The following is a 16,875-nucleotide window of genomic DNA, read 5'->3' on the forward strand; positions in this document are numbered from 1 at the left end:
TGGTCCTGGCAATACGGCTGTGAGCTAGTGAGTAAACCTCAGTACACAGAACATGCAGACACTGAACACTGTATTATGGGATACTCCAGTGCTTAAGTGTGATTCAGAGCAGCTGCTGAAGGCAACATGCAAGCCCCTTAGACTTACTGCACTATTCATACTATGAGAGGAGAAAACACGGGTTTTAAACTGAAGTTTTGAGTTAGAAAGCAATTTAATTGCTTCATAGGGGCCCTTTAGTCCTTATGGGCTCTTCATTGTTAGCCAGAGCATCCAACTGAGAACTGGTAATTGACTGCTGGCAGGGCAAAACTACGTACACCAGTGCACGCTTTCAAAGAGGGTTTGAAACCTCTGAAGATTCAGTAAACTCTTGTGTTTGGCTTTGTCCTGCAGTTTCACAGAAACACTTGCAGTCAGGCGCAGTTGAGTCAGATGTTACTGGGAAGCTGTTTCTTACTATTTCCCAACACAGGGTTAGTTATCATAGGACCTCTATCTGGATGCTTTTGGTGCACACTAACATGTCAGATGAGGAGACAAATTTTGCATTCCAGCAGCACAGGATGTGAAAGGGACCTGTCCTAGGCATCACTCTGCCAAATGGAAGCTTGTACGTTGATAGAATCAAGAGTATTTTAGTAAGTATTTCCGTTGTGAAGATATCCTTATTTGGTATTTTAATGAACACAGTCCTTCTCAGGGAACAAACTTATCAGTGGGTTCGAAATGGAGGCCCAAGAGAATGCAAAAATAGCTCATTACAGCCTAAAGCAGTCTTGCTCTGTCATGTGGACATGATTTGCCTTTCCAAAAACATTTTGTAAAATTTACTTCTTAAAGAAAACCTGAAATCCTTACTTGTTTAAGTTCTCATGCCAACCAATTCCCTGGAAAACATGTTCATAAACATAGTAAAAATTATGAAAATGATAATGTTAAAATAAAGCAAGTAATGCTACCATTAAAAAGAAATTAATTCCACTTTCTGCCAATACTTTGTGTTGCATCATTTTGTACCTCTTTTTAGTGGAAATCTCTTGTTTTGCCATCTGCAAATAGCCCAATGCACTGATGAAACTGCAGATACATATTTAGTACTCATCACTATTTTTCAAATGAAGGTGTTATTTCAAAGGCTAGAGAAGATACTGAAGTGATTATACAAGGTTTCCCAACCCTTGAAGAGTGGACAGCACAGCAGTTTGACTCAGAGGAAGGTCAGCCACAGAACACATTTAAAAGACAGGAAAGGAGAAACATATATATAGGTGACTGTTACTTTAACTCAGACAATCAGTGCTAAAGCAGACACATACTGCATTTCCTCTAATGCAGTAGAATGTGAATTAAAAAAGGTGGGGGGGGGAAGGAATTACAAAAAAACCTGTCAGACATGCTGAGGCAATAACAAGTGGGAGGAAATAACACTTTGTATTGCATTTATATTTGATAACTATAAAACTTGAAAATGCTGTGCTGCACCTGAGGTGCACAGTGTAGGGTAATTTAAATGAGTCCTGGGCTGCCTTGAAGGACATTTAGCAGCTGTTCCTGTTTGTCTTTCAGCTTCAGAATGATTTTAAAGGCATTTTTATATTTTCCTGGGAAGATCAGTTCTGGCAACTTTGTCTCTAAAATGTGCATTTTTGTTATCTGCGCTAAATGCAAGAAATTGGAGAATGACTTCTGTGTTAAATATTACAGATCTCCAGCATACCATGAAAGGAATTCAGGTGGTGTGGGACATGTGGTGAAATGATATCACAACACTGATGCCTCTGTTTATCTAACAAGCAAGCAATGAAACTCAAGATTGCTAATGTCTCCTTCTTACAAAAGCAAGGAATCTGCTCTGCAGCCAGGGTATAAAAAAACAACAACAAAACCAAAACAACAAAAATTCATTTTGCAGATATCGAAAGAAGAGTAGTTTCTGTGTTGACTATGTACTGCATCATAATTTTTCTCATACAGCTCCTTCTAACAGAGTGTTGAAGGCACTTTATAGAGATGGCTGAAAGCAAATGGCAAGCACTACAGCAAACTTTAAAAGAGATTAAGTAGGTTTTGTTCTTGACTGGAGCTCTGAAGTCACAGATGCATTTTCTGGCTCTGCTGTACAGCTCTTGTGGGATTTTGGGCGAAATTACCCTCTTTGCACTTCATTTTGTCTTTAAAATCGAATGCTACTTTCTCCTGGTTTTTTATTTGCTTTACCTACTCAGTTTGTGAGTAATCCAGCCCTGGGACTGTCTGTAAAATGTAAATACAGTGCACGCTAGAGTGAGACTGCAAACCATGTGCTACGTTGTAATCACAACTGCTGCAGTAAGAGACTCCATTTCTGAGCAGTAGAGGATGTGCTGCTACGGAACAGGAATATAAACATACAGCAAATCTCAGGAAAGATTGAGAAGGGACTGAATGGATCTTGGATGGGGCTTCAAAACTAATTGAGAAATATACTGCTGCTGAGGGTCAGTAACAAGACAGACAATAGCAAGAGACATTAAAATGGATGGGAAAAGACAAACAGCAAACTGGTGGTAGAGGAATATAAAGTATGTCAGGCAAAGTTATCAGCATGGTGCACTGAGCATTCTGCAAGAAGTAAAGACTATCCACAGTAGAGATGTACTACTGTAATGGGGCTGAAAAATCTGTAGAAAATAAGAATATAAAATTATTAAGGGATTTTTCAGTCATACTGCCTGAAATATAAGCCAAAAAAATAGATTTGGCAGTTGTAGAAAAGGAAAAGGAAGAATACTTCACTGTGAACTTTTCCATGTAGTGAAAACGTTCAGACTGTAAATGCAAGAAAAAACCCTAAAAATAGAATCAATCACTGCAAAATCTGTAGTCAGTGGGGTCATGAACAGTAACACATTTACTTGTGGTGCAGTGGGATTTCATGAGAGTGATCTTATAACATCACTGGGTAAACTGAAAACTGATGACTGTGGCTATTTCAGCAACACTGACTGGCATCTCTAAAATACTGAAGAAGGTGGTAACATTCCTTGCTCGTCAATACTTTGGTATAGATTAGAACTGCACTAACAGTTCCCTAACATTCCCCTAGTCTCCCAAGATTGCCAACAGTGGTGAGAAGAGGGACTCGGAGGTGCGCACTGGAAGACAGGGATGAGGAGCATCTGAAAGATGAGTCAACATGCGTAAGGAAAAATCAGTCCTAGATAGAGGAGACTAACTTCAAAGAGGCTAGGATATCACCTCTAGTATTTTCATCAAGGTATGATTTAAGATGTTTAATGTTAAGACATTCCTAAAGAATGTAGAGTCTTCAGCAAACACAGGAAATGCATTTCTTTTCTTTCACTTCTCTCTTTTTTGGAGATTACTGCATTAACAGTGTCTAACAAATGTATTTAGAACTTCCTAAATTGTGGCTTCCTTGGTAATTGAGAAGAGAAGCTACTCAGCAGGTTACTTCTAGCACTTTGCCAGCTTTCACAAGTTTAGTGCACGCTGAAAGGTATCAGCAAGATATCATGTATCTTTTTAATTAAAAAATTGATCCAGAGGTTTATGCTGTCAGAAAAATAAAATACTGTATATTATTTCTTATGTAAAAATGAGTCTAAGAAACTATTTTACAAGGAGTTCATATTTTGAGACACTGGCTGTGGCTGCCTCACCATTCAATGAATGTCTATGCGAGTGCTCTGATTTAGAAACAGCAGTTAATCAACACGGCAACCACCTCTGTGCTTGCTGAAATCCTTTGCGGCAATATTGCCAAGCATGAAATGAACAACAACAACAACAACAAAATGTTGGGTTTTACAGCTGAGGAAATAAAAGTCAAACAAACTTTAAAATTGTGGCTTTTTTTTTTTTTTTTTTTTTTTTTTTTTTTTTTTTTTTTTTTTTTTTTTTTAACTCTCTGTGTTCCTAACAAGTCAGTACCTGGAATACAAGTTTGAGGAGTACTTTCATGAATAACTAGGTCACACCAAATCTTTTTTCCTGTCAGGCAATGACACAATTCCAAACATCACAGAAATATTATAACAACTACTGTATTTTGGGGAAACTTATTGAATTAAGTTGCAGTAAATTTAGTTTCATTGCAGATTCTCTCCCTGTAGTATCTATTTTTTTTTCCACTAGAACTGCCCCTACCCCTAAACACGTGTTTTTGTCTCACACCATCCACCTTCTGGCCCACTGTAATAAGACAATGCAACCCTCACCATGGAAAAAGATGTTTGGTTAGGACAGTACTCTATGTTCAGGCCTGGTGTCTGTCACTCCTGGGTCACAGCCAGTGAGAAACAGAGATCAACGCTTCTAGGCTTCCTAGCCTGAGCACCTTTTCTAAATTTGCTTCATCCTCTTCCTGCCCAACTCCCCCAGGCAACTGCTTGCCCTGTAGGTTGAATCAACCACCTGGCACATGTGCGCCTGTGGTTATGACTTGAACCAGCACGTCCAGCGGGGCACTTCTGCTGCTACTTGAGGTTTTCTGTTCCCATCGTATCATTCTACAAATTTAGACGCATCCTTCCCATACCAATTTTCTTTCTTTTTTCATCGCTAATCTTACTTTTTTAATCAGTCCTTGAACTCTGTCATATCATCTCAAACTCTTAAAGCACTATTGCTTTGTTACAGCTAGTGACTCCTTTGAGCATGCATGGTGACTCCATGGCTCAGCACCAACCTGTGTGTGGTGTCTCTGGGGTATGCGAAGTGCAGTAGAAGGTTACAGTGGGCAGAGCAGTTGATATGAAGTTCATGATGAAGAAACTGATGTCAGAGGAGTTCAGGCAGACTCTTTTATCAAGTCCTGACCAGCATAGTTTAACCATCATGCTTCTTTAAAAGATCCAATTTCTCTCCTTCCCCAAGCCCACACTGTGCTCGTGGCACTCAATCTGCTTTGTTGCAGATCTTGAGCTGTGGGGATGACTGTAAATATCCCTCATACAATACTGCAGGGAGTTTGGGTTGAGAAGATGCTTTTTCTTAATAGGATCTTGACTGGCAAGTGATCTTTTTCCTTTGGTGAGTAAACAGTTCTGTGGAGCAAAGTTTCATTCCAATATCAAGGAAATCCTTTTCCAAATAAAATTAGGACAGAGAACATCAAATATGACCTATACTGTTTCTTTAGCATGGTTTCATGTTTGCTGCTAGTGAATTTGGATATATAACCAAGATATTTGACATATACATCTGCCAAAGTTCTTCTTTAACATATCTGCAAGGTTATCTTTGCACTCAAACATTAGGGTCAGGCAAACAGCAACAATAATTAAAGATACATGTCACAGCTTGTCTGTTCTAGAGGAACCTGGGCCTACTGTTATCATGTTAAGCAGAGGGATCACTACAGTGAACAGTAGCTTATTGACTGAGGTGGAGTTTAAAACTCATCACTGAGTGAAGAGTACCAAAAATGATGTGTGAACACTCCTCACTCCCACTCACAGAGCAGTGCAGTCGGTTCAAGTTGAACCAGACACTACTTCATTTCAGTGAGTACATGACAGCTCTCACTCTGGCAAACATTCCCTCGCAATTACATCATTGTATTTGAATTAACCACAAGAATCATGAGTTTGATACTGGGAAGGTCATGTCATCATCCTGATCTCCGTTTATAGTAGCTAGATCATTTAGTTATTTGCATTTATATAGCTGCTTTCATACGAATGGATCCCAAAGTTAAAAGCAAGATGATATATGAAGAACATAGAAGAAACATTTTATCTATTCCTAAACTTAAAGATCAGTCTAAAACCGTTCTCTAAACACAAACTTCCCACAATTATGGGACATTTCAAATCAGCTTCCTTTTGGAAATGCTTAATGAAACCCGGTTATGCTTTTACAAAATACTTAAGAATTAACTGCATCAAAGAAGAAATAAGTGAGAATGGCTAAGTAGCTGGTGGTTAGAAATGTTCTTGGTACAAGATACTCCAAATAATATGTAATTATTTGCCAAATGAAACAGCATTAAGGAGAGACGTGGCATAAACACAGGGGACCCAACCTATGACATTCCCACAGGCTATAGATGTGGACGCTCTAAGGAAAAGATGTAGTTTCAGACTCACTCAAAGCGAAAAGCAAACTGAACTGGGGTCTCACACAGGTTAATCATCTGTCTTTTTCACAGACTTGGTGAATAAACAGAGAGATGGGAAGTCCAACATCTTCCCAAGTGTTTTGAATAAGGCCTGTAAATTAACGTGTTTGGTTCATTTGACCTCATTTACAGAAATTTTAAGATGACTGAAATGATGTCTCTTGATGTAGAAACTGTTGAACCAGAAATCTTTCCTCAGTGATCAGAGATTCTGACATAATAAAATTTCTGTTTTCTTTCTATTAATTCCCTATTCTGGTATCATTTTTCCCCATTTGTTTGTCACTCCAAAGAAAATAGCAGCCTTCTTTATAAAAGTTAGAGCTGTTGAAGTTCTTCCAACAGAAAGTTGTTATTCCTATTGGGCAAATGATACACTATCTTTTTTAAAGATTTTTTTTCTTTTAATACTAATAAGAAAAGACAGGGACTCCAAGGGCAATATATACTAATGAGATGAATCAGGATATATGATTGAAATGAGACCCAGTGTGACACAGCTGCCTCCCAAAAAATCTATCACTTGAGCAAAGTAGGCAGGGGGAATCTAGCATCTCAACGTTCAGCACTGTTACTATGGTTTCTATACAAAGATGACTGGACTGCATTCTCAATATATTCTTTGTGAAGATAAATAAAGGAATACAGGAACTAGGATAATAACATCTTAGGTGATTTGTCAGAGACAGTTGTGACAGTTACAAGTGACAGAAACAACCTAAATATATAGAATGTAAATCAATATATTCTAAACTTGCTGTCTGTCTATTGAGTTTCCCCTGGCTTCCAGCTCTATTTTGCTGTGGTATAGAAGTGATTCAAATAAACATGAGAGTAGCATAGTTAATACAAACCATTTTGCTGTTCTTGATAACTCTCATAAAGACAGCCTGGCAGTCCAGCGTAGGGCCAAGTTGTACATTTCATTCAATAGCATGGCCTCAACTCTATTGTTTTAATCAGAGTTGAAACTCGGATGCAGCTAGATGTATAATATTATTCCTGGCTGACATACTAAATTTATTTTCCGAGGTTGACACTATAGGAGTTTAGAAGTAGGTTGGAAAGATCCTAAAGCTAAATGTGAATTCTAATTTCAGATCCAAGTTTTATCAAAATATGTTTGACTCAATGCATCTATTTCCTGAAATATTATGAACTAATTGAAAGTTTTTGCATGTAGAGACCATCAGGTAAAGTTCTTAATTCTTGGGTATGCTAGAACATAATAAATTAAACTTTCAAAAGCAGACATATTAGCCCTTATCAAAGTGATACAAATACCTATTATACATGTGGAAAGCAACAGGACTATCAACTCAGCATGTAAAAGTCAAGTAATTGATTTGGATACACTCATAACCACAAAATTAATATATATACTATAAATAACATGGCTGGCTGTACATAAACTGAGCACTTAAACATATGTTTTGTCATTGCAAATGTAATTAAAAAATAATCTCATTTTGAAAATCTAGCCTGTAGAATATAGCTCATAGCAGCTGAGTATATCTAGAGATTCACTGCTGTTGAAAGGAGTCCCTCTTCCAATGACTTTCTCCTTTCATTCCCACCCATTTCCCTGAACCAGCTCTAGCAGAGCCTCTTCCAGAGATGATTAAATGTGCTGACTTGAGCAAAATATTATTTTTTCTGCATTAGTTTTTTGTTGGTTTATTGAGTTGAATCTGCTCAATAAATGCAGTGTAAAATGTAATAAGGAATAAATGTAAAGCTGATACAAGATACGCGGAGGAAGAGGACAAGACGAAGCATGGTATGAGGTAAAACTCTCTTCGCCTGATGGTGGCAAGCTACCAGATTGTCAGAAAAAAATGACTTAGTTTGCTTTTTGTATGGCCTCTGGAGCATATGGCAATGGCATAGCTCTCAGAAATTTGCAAAAAATCATTTAAGCAGCAAAGTAGTATTGTACTGAATTAGTTTTAGTTAAAAGACAAAAGCTGGTATGAATAAAAGCCTCGTGATCACACAGCATTTCAGAAATGCAAATCCAGAGAAGTAAAATAGTGTCTTGTACCAAATAAGTAAGGAATTACTGTATAAAGTAACTTAACGACTTACCTTAAAGGAGATTTCATACTGCTCTCCTCCCCATATTTCTAATCCTGGATCATAGCCTCCCAGCTCCCAAAACCATTTTCGGTTAACAGCAAACAGTCCTCCAGCCATAACAGGAGATCTGAAGAAGGCATAAAGCAAACTATGAATGACAGGCACCACCATGCCATGCTTGAAAAAGTGAAAAGATTGATAATGGCCATGGACTAATGATAATGAAGGTGTGTGTGTGTGTGCGTGTTTGCGTGTGCATGTGAACATAGCTGTCGGGCTCTCACAATCCTAAAACTATGGAAGGAACAGACAAAGTGTATTGCAGACAAGCAACATCTACCCTTATTCATCCCAAAAGGACTCTAACTGAAGAAGCATAAACTGTGTGAGGCATGGTAGACACTCACATGCATAAATTTTTTTTTCTTTAAACAATTTCTGTTTATTACTAAATAAACCCCTGTAACAGTAACAGAAAAGGACTCTGGAAACATGCAATAGTACTTACTGCAATTCCAGTATTCCACATAAAGTAACCCACTTTTGAAAATTGATTTTGAAAGTGAGCAAAACTTGTCAGTTCATTCAGTCCCATAGGCGCTGGTTAGAAGGCGGCAAAAAGGTGACAGTGGATGCTTACGGAGCAGTGCTATTTGTTGAGGGCTAAATATCTGCTCTTCTACAGTGGCATTTAAAACTCAAACTTTATCTCAGACTGGCAATCTACCTCCTAGACAAACAGCTTGCTATGTTCCTTGCCAAATATCACATAAAAACATGCGGAATTTACTTGAATTGCTTTAACTCAGCTCTCTCCACAGATAATAGAATGGAGCAAACAAGCGGGATATTTAAAATTAATATTGGAGAATGCTCACAATTTAAATATATAATCAGGAATTTTTGTACTAGAAACTATGAGTCATTTTCACTATCAGGAAGACTACATCTCTAATATGGTAAATACAATGACAGCTCTCAAGATTTAAATGCTGCTCACTGATTCCTTGAAGTTGCAGTGGAAGAGGGATATGATGGGAGTAACAGTGAACAGGAAGGTGCATTTAGGTTGAAGAAAATTCAGTCCAAATAATTCAGCTCCACACTTGTCCTGTGACTTTTGGAGCAAGGGGCTAACTGGCATTTCTGTTCATGGCTGCTCGGCAACAGAAAAGATACATAATTTTCCCTAGATCAGAGATCCAGTTATCTTTCCGTCAGCACTTCTTTATGGGAGAACAAACATGAAATGAGATCCTATGTGATTGCAACCCCTGAGGGAAAGTTATTTGATCTAGGGGCATTTTTGTTTTGAATTGCTCTTGATGATTTGTTTGTGGCTATGGAAGCAGATGGTACCATCCCCGAAGAACCAGCTGGCAAATAAAACCTCATCATTTGCCATTGATTGAGGATTTGGTGGTGAACTCAGGACTGATAAGCATCATAGGAATCTATAGTAAGTTAGAAATTTATTAAACAGGACATCAAGTTAATGGAACAATATTCTGCCAGATTTTTGCTACCTCATCACTTTTGATAAAACGATCTTTCAGTCAGGGCAGAAAATAAAATAGCAAACAGACAAGTAGGTGGCCTCTGCAACCACTTGAATGGCAGAGAATTCAGGCACTTTAATGCCTGAACGTTAGAAAATGACTATCTCATCTACGTACATGATAATGAAAAACATTATAGATTTTTTTCCTTTTACTTATATTAGACAAGTCAGTTTTCTGTGAGATACAGATTTATTTTTTAAGTTTATATCACATCTTATATTAAACTATCTATTTTCACAACTAGGAAACTGTTTGTAACAGACTAATTCTATTTTCCTTTAGAGATTACATTTTTTAATGCACATAGTGGCGTTGTGAAATAAAGCTGAAATAATCTAACTAGCGAGGCCATGCTCTATAATATACACTGAATGCTAATATATTTTTACTTTTATTGACATTTCATACCTTAGATATTGACTGTTCTCTCCATATATGAATAAATTCAATTGAGTTTTTATTAGAAACTTTCCCCTTGGGATTCTGACTACTACAATACGTTTTCAATTCTTACCAAAGTAAAACTGATTACAACATGCCCCTTGTGACTTCAGGTTCTAAACAATCAAAACACAATGTCCGTTTATAAAGATAGACTTGCACAAAGAATGTTTACAACTAAACATTTACTGAAGAAATAAAGTTTCAGAAATCACTGGGGAAATGCAGGTTTTTGCTAATTCTCTTAGGTACAGTATCGTTCATAAGCATTCTTCTTGACACAGTGAAGGGACTATGAAGAAGGTAATCCTCTCAGCAGGCCAGTCAAATACAAAATGAAAAAAATCAGAGACTTCAAATAGAGAAATTACTGGCAGATACTCACAAATTATCCCTAAACTATAGATTTTTCCAGTTATAATACTGAGTATTGAAACCCCTTGCTATTTAGATGCCAGTTCATGAAAGTTCAGAATATTTATTACAATTAGCAAAACTACCAAATAAGTGACTGGAACAGCAGCAGATGCAAATTTCTCACATTTTTTAAAAAATTGATTTTTCATGTAACATTGCTCTATTCATTCTTACTCCACAATACATTCTCACTCTTGTTGCTTTGCAGAAAGAGTGATGGAAGGGACAAAAAAGAATGGCTTTCTGGTTTTTATTGGTGAGAGAGGAGCAATATGCTGTGTGAACCTGACTGTTTGGCACAGAGTATGTATTCCATTCCATACACAGTTACTACAGAACAGGCCTTAGATTGTCTCCAAAATATCTTCATAGACAAGAATCTAACTCCGCAATCATTACTGATATGAAAAGTTCTTTTGTAGTCAATAGTATCGCTTGCACAGATAAGAACTGCACTGAGCCCAAAGGAGAAGAATTAGTCTCTTGTTTCATGGCTTCCATACAGAAATGTCAAGTACAAAGCTATATTTGTAGAAGTCATTTTTCATGAAACATCCTACTCAGACTCTAAAACAATCAGACTTGAGATACTGTAGCATAATATTAGGAGAGTAACTACAGTGGAAAGCTGTAAAAGATTTGTAGTCATAAACTTCAAAGGACAAAGTCTCCCAAGACACCAGCCTGCAAAGTACGGTTACTAAACTTAAAAGTATGTTTAAAGAGCTTCCACATGAGTTCTGCACAGACACACTAACTATACCTGGAATAACAAGTTAAAGACAGCTGATAAAAAAAAAAATAGCACAAGAGGTCATAGATTACTGTGCTGAGATGGAAAAGGAGTTTGATTTAGTTAGGGTGCCAAAAACAAAATTACTTTTTGTTGAAAAAAGATAGACTGAGAAAATGGTAGGCAAATGCTTAATGTGAAAAGATAGCTTACAAAGAGATTAAAAATGGATACTAAAAGCAGCACAACAATAGCTTAAATGCAGCTGGTGAAGGATTTTAGAACTTCTCCTAATTTACATGCAGAGGAAGAAAAGAAATCATCTATGAATGTTCAAGGTAAGAAAAAGAATGACCATAAATAAAAAGGAGTGTGAAATTGCTCACTTCAGAAACAAATGTAGCATGCTGGTGAACTGCTTAACAGGGTTTGTAATTGTTACAGTGTGCAAGTGAGATATATATGTATATATTTATATGCAATGGACCTGAAGGACTTATGAACATGTGAAAAGGAAAGAGGATCATTGACTACATATAGGAAGTCACTCAGGAACTGGAAAGGAGAAAGCAATTGTGTCAGTAAGTACACTGAAGCTGCTGAGACAGGAAAATGTCCAATGTATGACAATATGTGGGTCATATAGTAGTGCCATGTATGGTCACTAGCTGAACATAGGTTTGCATTGTTTATTATTCAACATAAAGAAAATACTACACTGTCCATTGATCATCACTGAATAGAGATGTTGTTGTGTACTAGGACACTTTGGGAAAGGACTGATGGAAGTCACCTGCACAGAACAGAGATTTGCCTGTTTTAATTGCAAATTTGGAAGAAGCATCCAGTCAATGGCACATTTCACTATACATTGCTTTGCATAAGTCAGACCTACTAAAGACTTTATGCTGAACTACCAAACAAAAGCAGCAGAAAGATGCCTCCATCTTAGGTAGGATATATTAGAGAATCACAGAACAGCTGAGGTTGGAAGGGACCTCTGGAAATCATCTAGTCCAACCCCCCTGCTCAAGGAGGGTCACCTACAACATGTTGCACAGAATCATGTCTAGGTGGGTTTTGAAAACCTCCAGAGAAGACGACTCCAAAACCTCTCTGGGCAACCCGTTCCAGTGCTCTGTCACTCTCACAGAAGGAAGTTTTCCTCATATTCAGATGGAACTTTCTGTGTCTCACTTTGTGCCTGTTTCCTCTTGTCCCATCGCTTGAAACCACTGAAAAGAGTCTGGCCTCATCCTCTTGACACCCTCCCTTAAGGTATTTGTAGACATTGATAAGATCCCCCCTCAGCCTTCTCTTCCCCAGGCTGAAGAGGCCCAGCATTTGTTCCTCACAGGAGAGATGCTCCAGCCCTCTGACCATCTTCATAGCCCTACGCTGGACTCTCTCCAGTAGCTCCATGTCTCTCTTGTACTGGGGAGCTCAGAACTGGACACAGTCCTCAAGATGAGGCCTCCCCAGGGCTGAGGAGAGGGGCAGGATCACCTCCCTCAACCTGCTGCCAACACTCTTCCTAATACTCCCCAGAATACCACTGGCTTTCTTGGCCACAAGGGCACATTGCTGGCTCAAGGTCAACTTGTCATCTACCAGCACTCCCAGGTCCTTCTCTGCAGAGCTGCTCTCCAGAAGGTCAGCCCCCAGCCTGTACTCATGCATGGAAAACTGACTTTCATTGCCAAACCAGCTGAGATGCAGTAAAAAAATTGCAGTAAACACTAGCCTGCATCAGGTGTCAGTTATGGGTCCTGTAGCCCCTGGGGAGTCACAGATGTGAGAGATGGGAAGGAGGTGGGGGGACCTGATTCCCGATACTGCACCAAAGCTGCTTAATGTAAATGGCAGAAGCTGATGCTAGTCCTATTTAATAAAAGTTTCGAACAAAATTGAAAAACAAAATCTATGTATGTGTAATGTAAGAGATAAAGACTTAAGATAAAGTTAAACCTATATCTGTGACATTAAATCAGGAACTTAACCTTTTCTCCCGATAACAAAAGTACAGACCTTTGAACCACTTTTCCCCTTATTTCATGAACATTTTGCTCTGACTGTAAAAAATAATCAAATATGTTTTGAAAATTCTGTATCTCTGATGTCCGTATGGTATCTCCCTAGAATGTCCAGAAACAATACCCTAAAACATGTACAAATCAATCAACTGTCATGTGGCAGATCAAATGTGTGAGGTAAGAATCTATCCTAAAGCAGATTTGCTAATAAATCCCTTCTCTTGCACATCATCTTGCTAGTTCATTCAATGTACATTCAAACTGGTCATCATAGCACATCGCAAATTACCAACTCTTTTTTTTTTCTCTTACACATATAACCCTGCAGTCCTGATCACTTACGATAAGATACCCCAACAACTTTCCCAAAGCAAACTGAAGCTACTCCTGGGACAAATTCCTATCTGTTTAGCTATATCCTACTTCTGAATTTTCTGGTTGGTTTCAGTAATCTGTATTTCCTAAATAAATTTTACCTAATCTTCATGTCACTATCAAGCACCTAAATTATTTTCATGCTAATTTTTCTTCCCCTATACCTTTCTGATGAGTTGTCTGCAATATCCATTATATTTTAGCATATGTGCATGCTGTCTCTATCCTGCCCGTAAAACAGACATGCATGCACATATGCATGATTTATACACTTCTACTCACTGGCATCCCAAACAGTATTGTATAGACGATAATTCATTTGTGAGATCTCTGTCCTTTAAGAGGCATAGCACTAAAATTTCACTCCACATTTGTTCTGTGCTAAACATTCTCTTGATTTTGTTCAAAAGAATCTCTAAAATATTCAGTCTAAAAAGCACTGCTCCACAGGCTAGCACAAAATAACTAACTTTGCAATGATAAATATCTTGCTTTTTTAGCAGTTGTATTAAAATTCAGTCTTTCTCTTCATTGTTGACAATGAAGTTTTCCACAGTAGAGTTACAATGAAAATTAGCAGAATTCTGTTATGTCTTAGCTTAAAATAGCATCTTGGGCAAATGCTTAAGCTCAAACATGAAAGATGCTAATGCGACAGTCTAAAAGAACAAAACACACTAATGCTAGTAATTGTGACAGACTAAAGTCACATAAGCTTTTCCTGACTCTGCCACTTTTTAGCCTAGATGGTACTATTATGCAAGACGGAAACCAGAGCTAAATTACTTTGACTCATTTTTATATGCATCCCTCCATAATCAACAATCTTTCTACTAAGATTGTAACAAGGTCTAATTTGGATGCTAGTTGCAGCAAAGAGTTTCCTATGACCAACAGAATTGAAAAAAAAATGATAAAAATTTATGAGACTTTTGCTGGAGATTAGGAAAGTGCTATACAATCATCAGTTAGCTTAATTTCATGAAATTGGCATTATATTCATCTCACTTTCTTTAAGCTTAAAAATATAAATGTTGTTTTGGCATTTAAACAGTATTTTTAGAAGTATGAAAAAGAAAAAAAGGCATCAATCTTATTTTTACATAATCCATCACTTCAAATTGTATTCAAATACATCATTGTGCTGCAAGGTGTAGCAGCCAAGTTGCGTCACTTAGAATTAACACACAAGACCCTATATAATTACATTTTATATTTTATTCTCACATTTTTTTGGGGGGGGGGCGGCGCTCCATTCTTCAGTGCACAACCAGAGAGTCATCCATAAAGAACAATCTGAAAGGGCTTGAGGTCAATTTATAAAAATGTTCACTGTGATTTCATCACATGGCTTCTTTACATATTTTTCTTAGCATACTGCCTACTCCTTTTCATTCAGATGCTTAAAGTCATTGAAAAATCATACAGTCAAAGAGTGATGAGCGTTTATAAGAGTAATGATGATGAGGTCCATTCAGTCTTCCCTTCCATATTTGGAAAATTAATGAAACTGTGGGGGGGGAGGGGGGATTGAGTCAGCTGGATAGAGAGGGAAGACTCCAAAGAGAAGGCTTCCCCATCTGCGATCTATCATAATCCAAGGGAAATCTATCTGAAATATTGCTAGAGGAGATCTGTAGGACTCAGACTAAGGAAGTGGACTGGTAGAAATGATCCTGAACCAAAAAAAGAAAATGAAAGTTACTGGAAGTGTACAGGTGTTCAAAGGGATAAAGTTGAGGCACAGCTGAAATTATCATGCTGCAAGTCTTCCTAAAGAGATGAGTCCAATACAGAAGTAGTTTTAGAAGATTCAGGCCCAAGTGCTGTAATGGTAAATGGCAAAAAGGAGAACTAAGACCACATCATCTACTGAGCCATGCTCATGTTGCAAGAGGCCAGGATCCTGTAGATGTATATTTCGGCTGCAGAAAAACAAAAACAAAAAAAATCCTAATCCTAATTAGTAAGAAACGAGTAAAAAAGTAAGAAAAAAAGTAAAATTTGACACAACTTTGTCCATTTACAATACCTTTTTATAGTGAGGGTTATCACCTGTATTCAGAGTTGTCCTCTTTGAAAATATCATCTTTGAAAATTGAGTGTAAGAGTAAAAATCCCTCTGAGGCAAAAATATTACCAGTTGTCCCTAAAAAAGAATTTACATTAGCCCTCCTGGTTTTTGGAAAGATTCAGTACGAAGCATGTCTGAAACTACACAGAAAAGAAAACCCATTTCTTTCAAAGAAGAGATACAATCTTTCTCAACTTGTCAGGATAAAAAATTATGTTAGATTCTGTATTTTAAGTTAACATAAGGTCAAAATTCAAACAGATAAGCAATGCTTTGCACAGACAAATAGGCACAACACATCTCCTACTGCCATCTCTTCCTTCCTGGCATATTATGAAACATGAGGCTGGAATTTTAAGGTTATGCCAATATTCTACACTCAGCACACATCTTGTTTTTAAACAGGAAGAATCTGTTTAAGATAAGAAAATCTGTGTCTGGCACAAGTAAGACTTTGCTGAATTGACATCTCATTTGAGATCAAACTTTTATTTTCAATTAAAAACATGACCTATAGGCTATCTATCCTGGTTGCACAATAACTCCACCATGGCCTCCCAAGCATTAGGGACTAACAATAGTTCATTAAATTCCATCACTACTTTCAAGGATGTTCTCCTGGGATACTCAGGAGCAGTAGTTCAACCGAATGACTATCCAATTATAACGCTATCTCCCTCCCCCCTCCTCCCCTTTAGATGTAGATATAGACAACAGAGGACCACCTTCCTCTTCCAGGGCTTAGTTTTACTTCAGCTATTTACATATACCCAGTACAGCATCATAAGCTAAGTGTAAACTCAATGATAATTTTTTAATGATAACTTTAATAAAGATATTATATGCTGCAGCTCAAGCTATAGCTATTGCTCCAACCACATTTTTTTATTTCCAAAACATTCCTTAAATTCAGATCTTTTCATCCCAATGGAGACTCCTAGATAAATTACGATAACAAATCCATTGGATTCAAATCATGAACTTATTCTAGATAAAAGTGGATTTAAAGGCATCACAGCCCAGAAAACTAGCTT

The 16,875-nt window shown here is 37.5% G+C and overlaps 1 protein-coding gene across 1 annotated transcript in view; it reads right to left on the reverse strand.

Moving 5' to 3' along the window:
• GALNTL6 (polypeptide N-acetylgalactosaminyltransferase like 6) overlaps positions 1 to 16,875 on the reverse strand; it is a 313,568-nt gene that overhangs the window by 37,809 nt on the left and 258,884 nt on the right. The window contains exon 6 of the mRNA XM_085311322.1: positions 8,216 to 8,333. Coding sequence (XP_085167448.1) covers positions 8,216 to 8,333 — 118 coding nt within the window. The remainder of the gene's footprint in view (positions 1 to 8,215; positions 8,334 to 16,875) is intronic.

The sequence above is a fragment of the Rhea americana genome, unplaced genomic scaffold, assembly GCF_003343005.1.
Source record: "Rhea americana isolate MKP2758 unplaced genomic scaffold, rheAme1 scaffold_34, whole genome shotgun sequence".
Classification (NCBI taxonomy): domain Eukaryota; kingdom Metazoa; phylum Chordata; class Aves; order Rheiformes; family Rheidae; genus Rhea; species Rhea americana.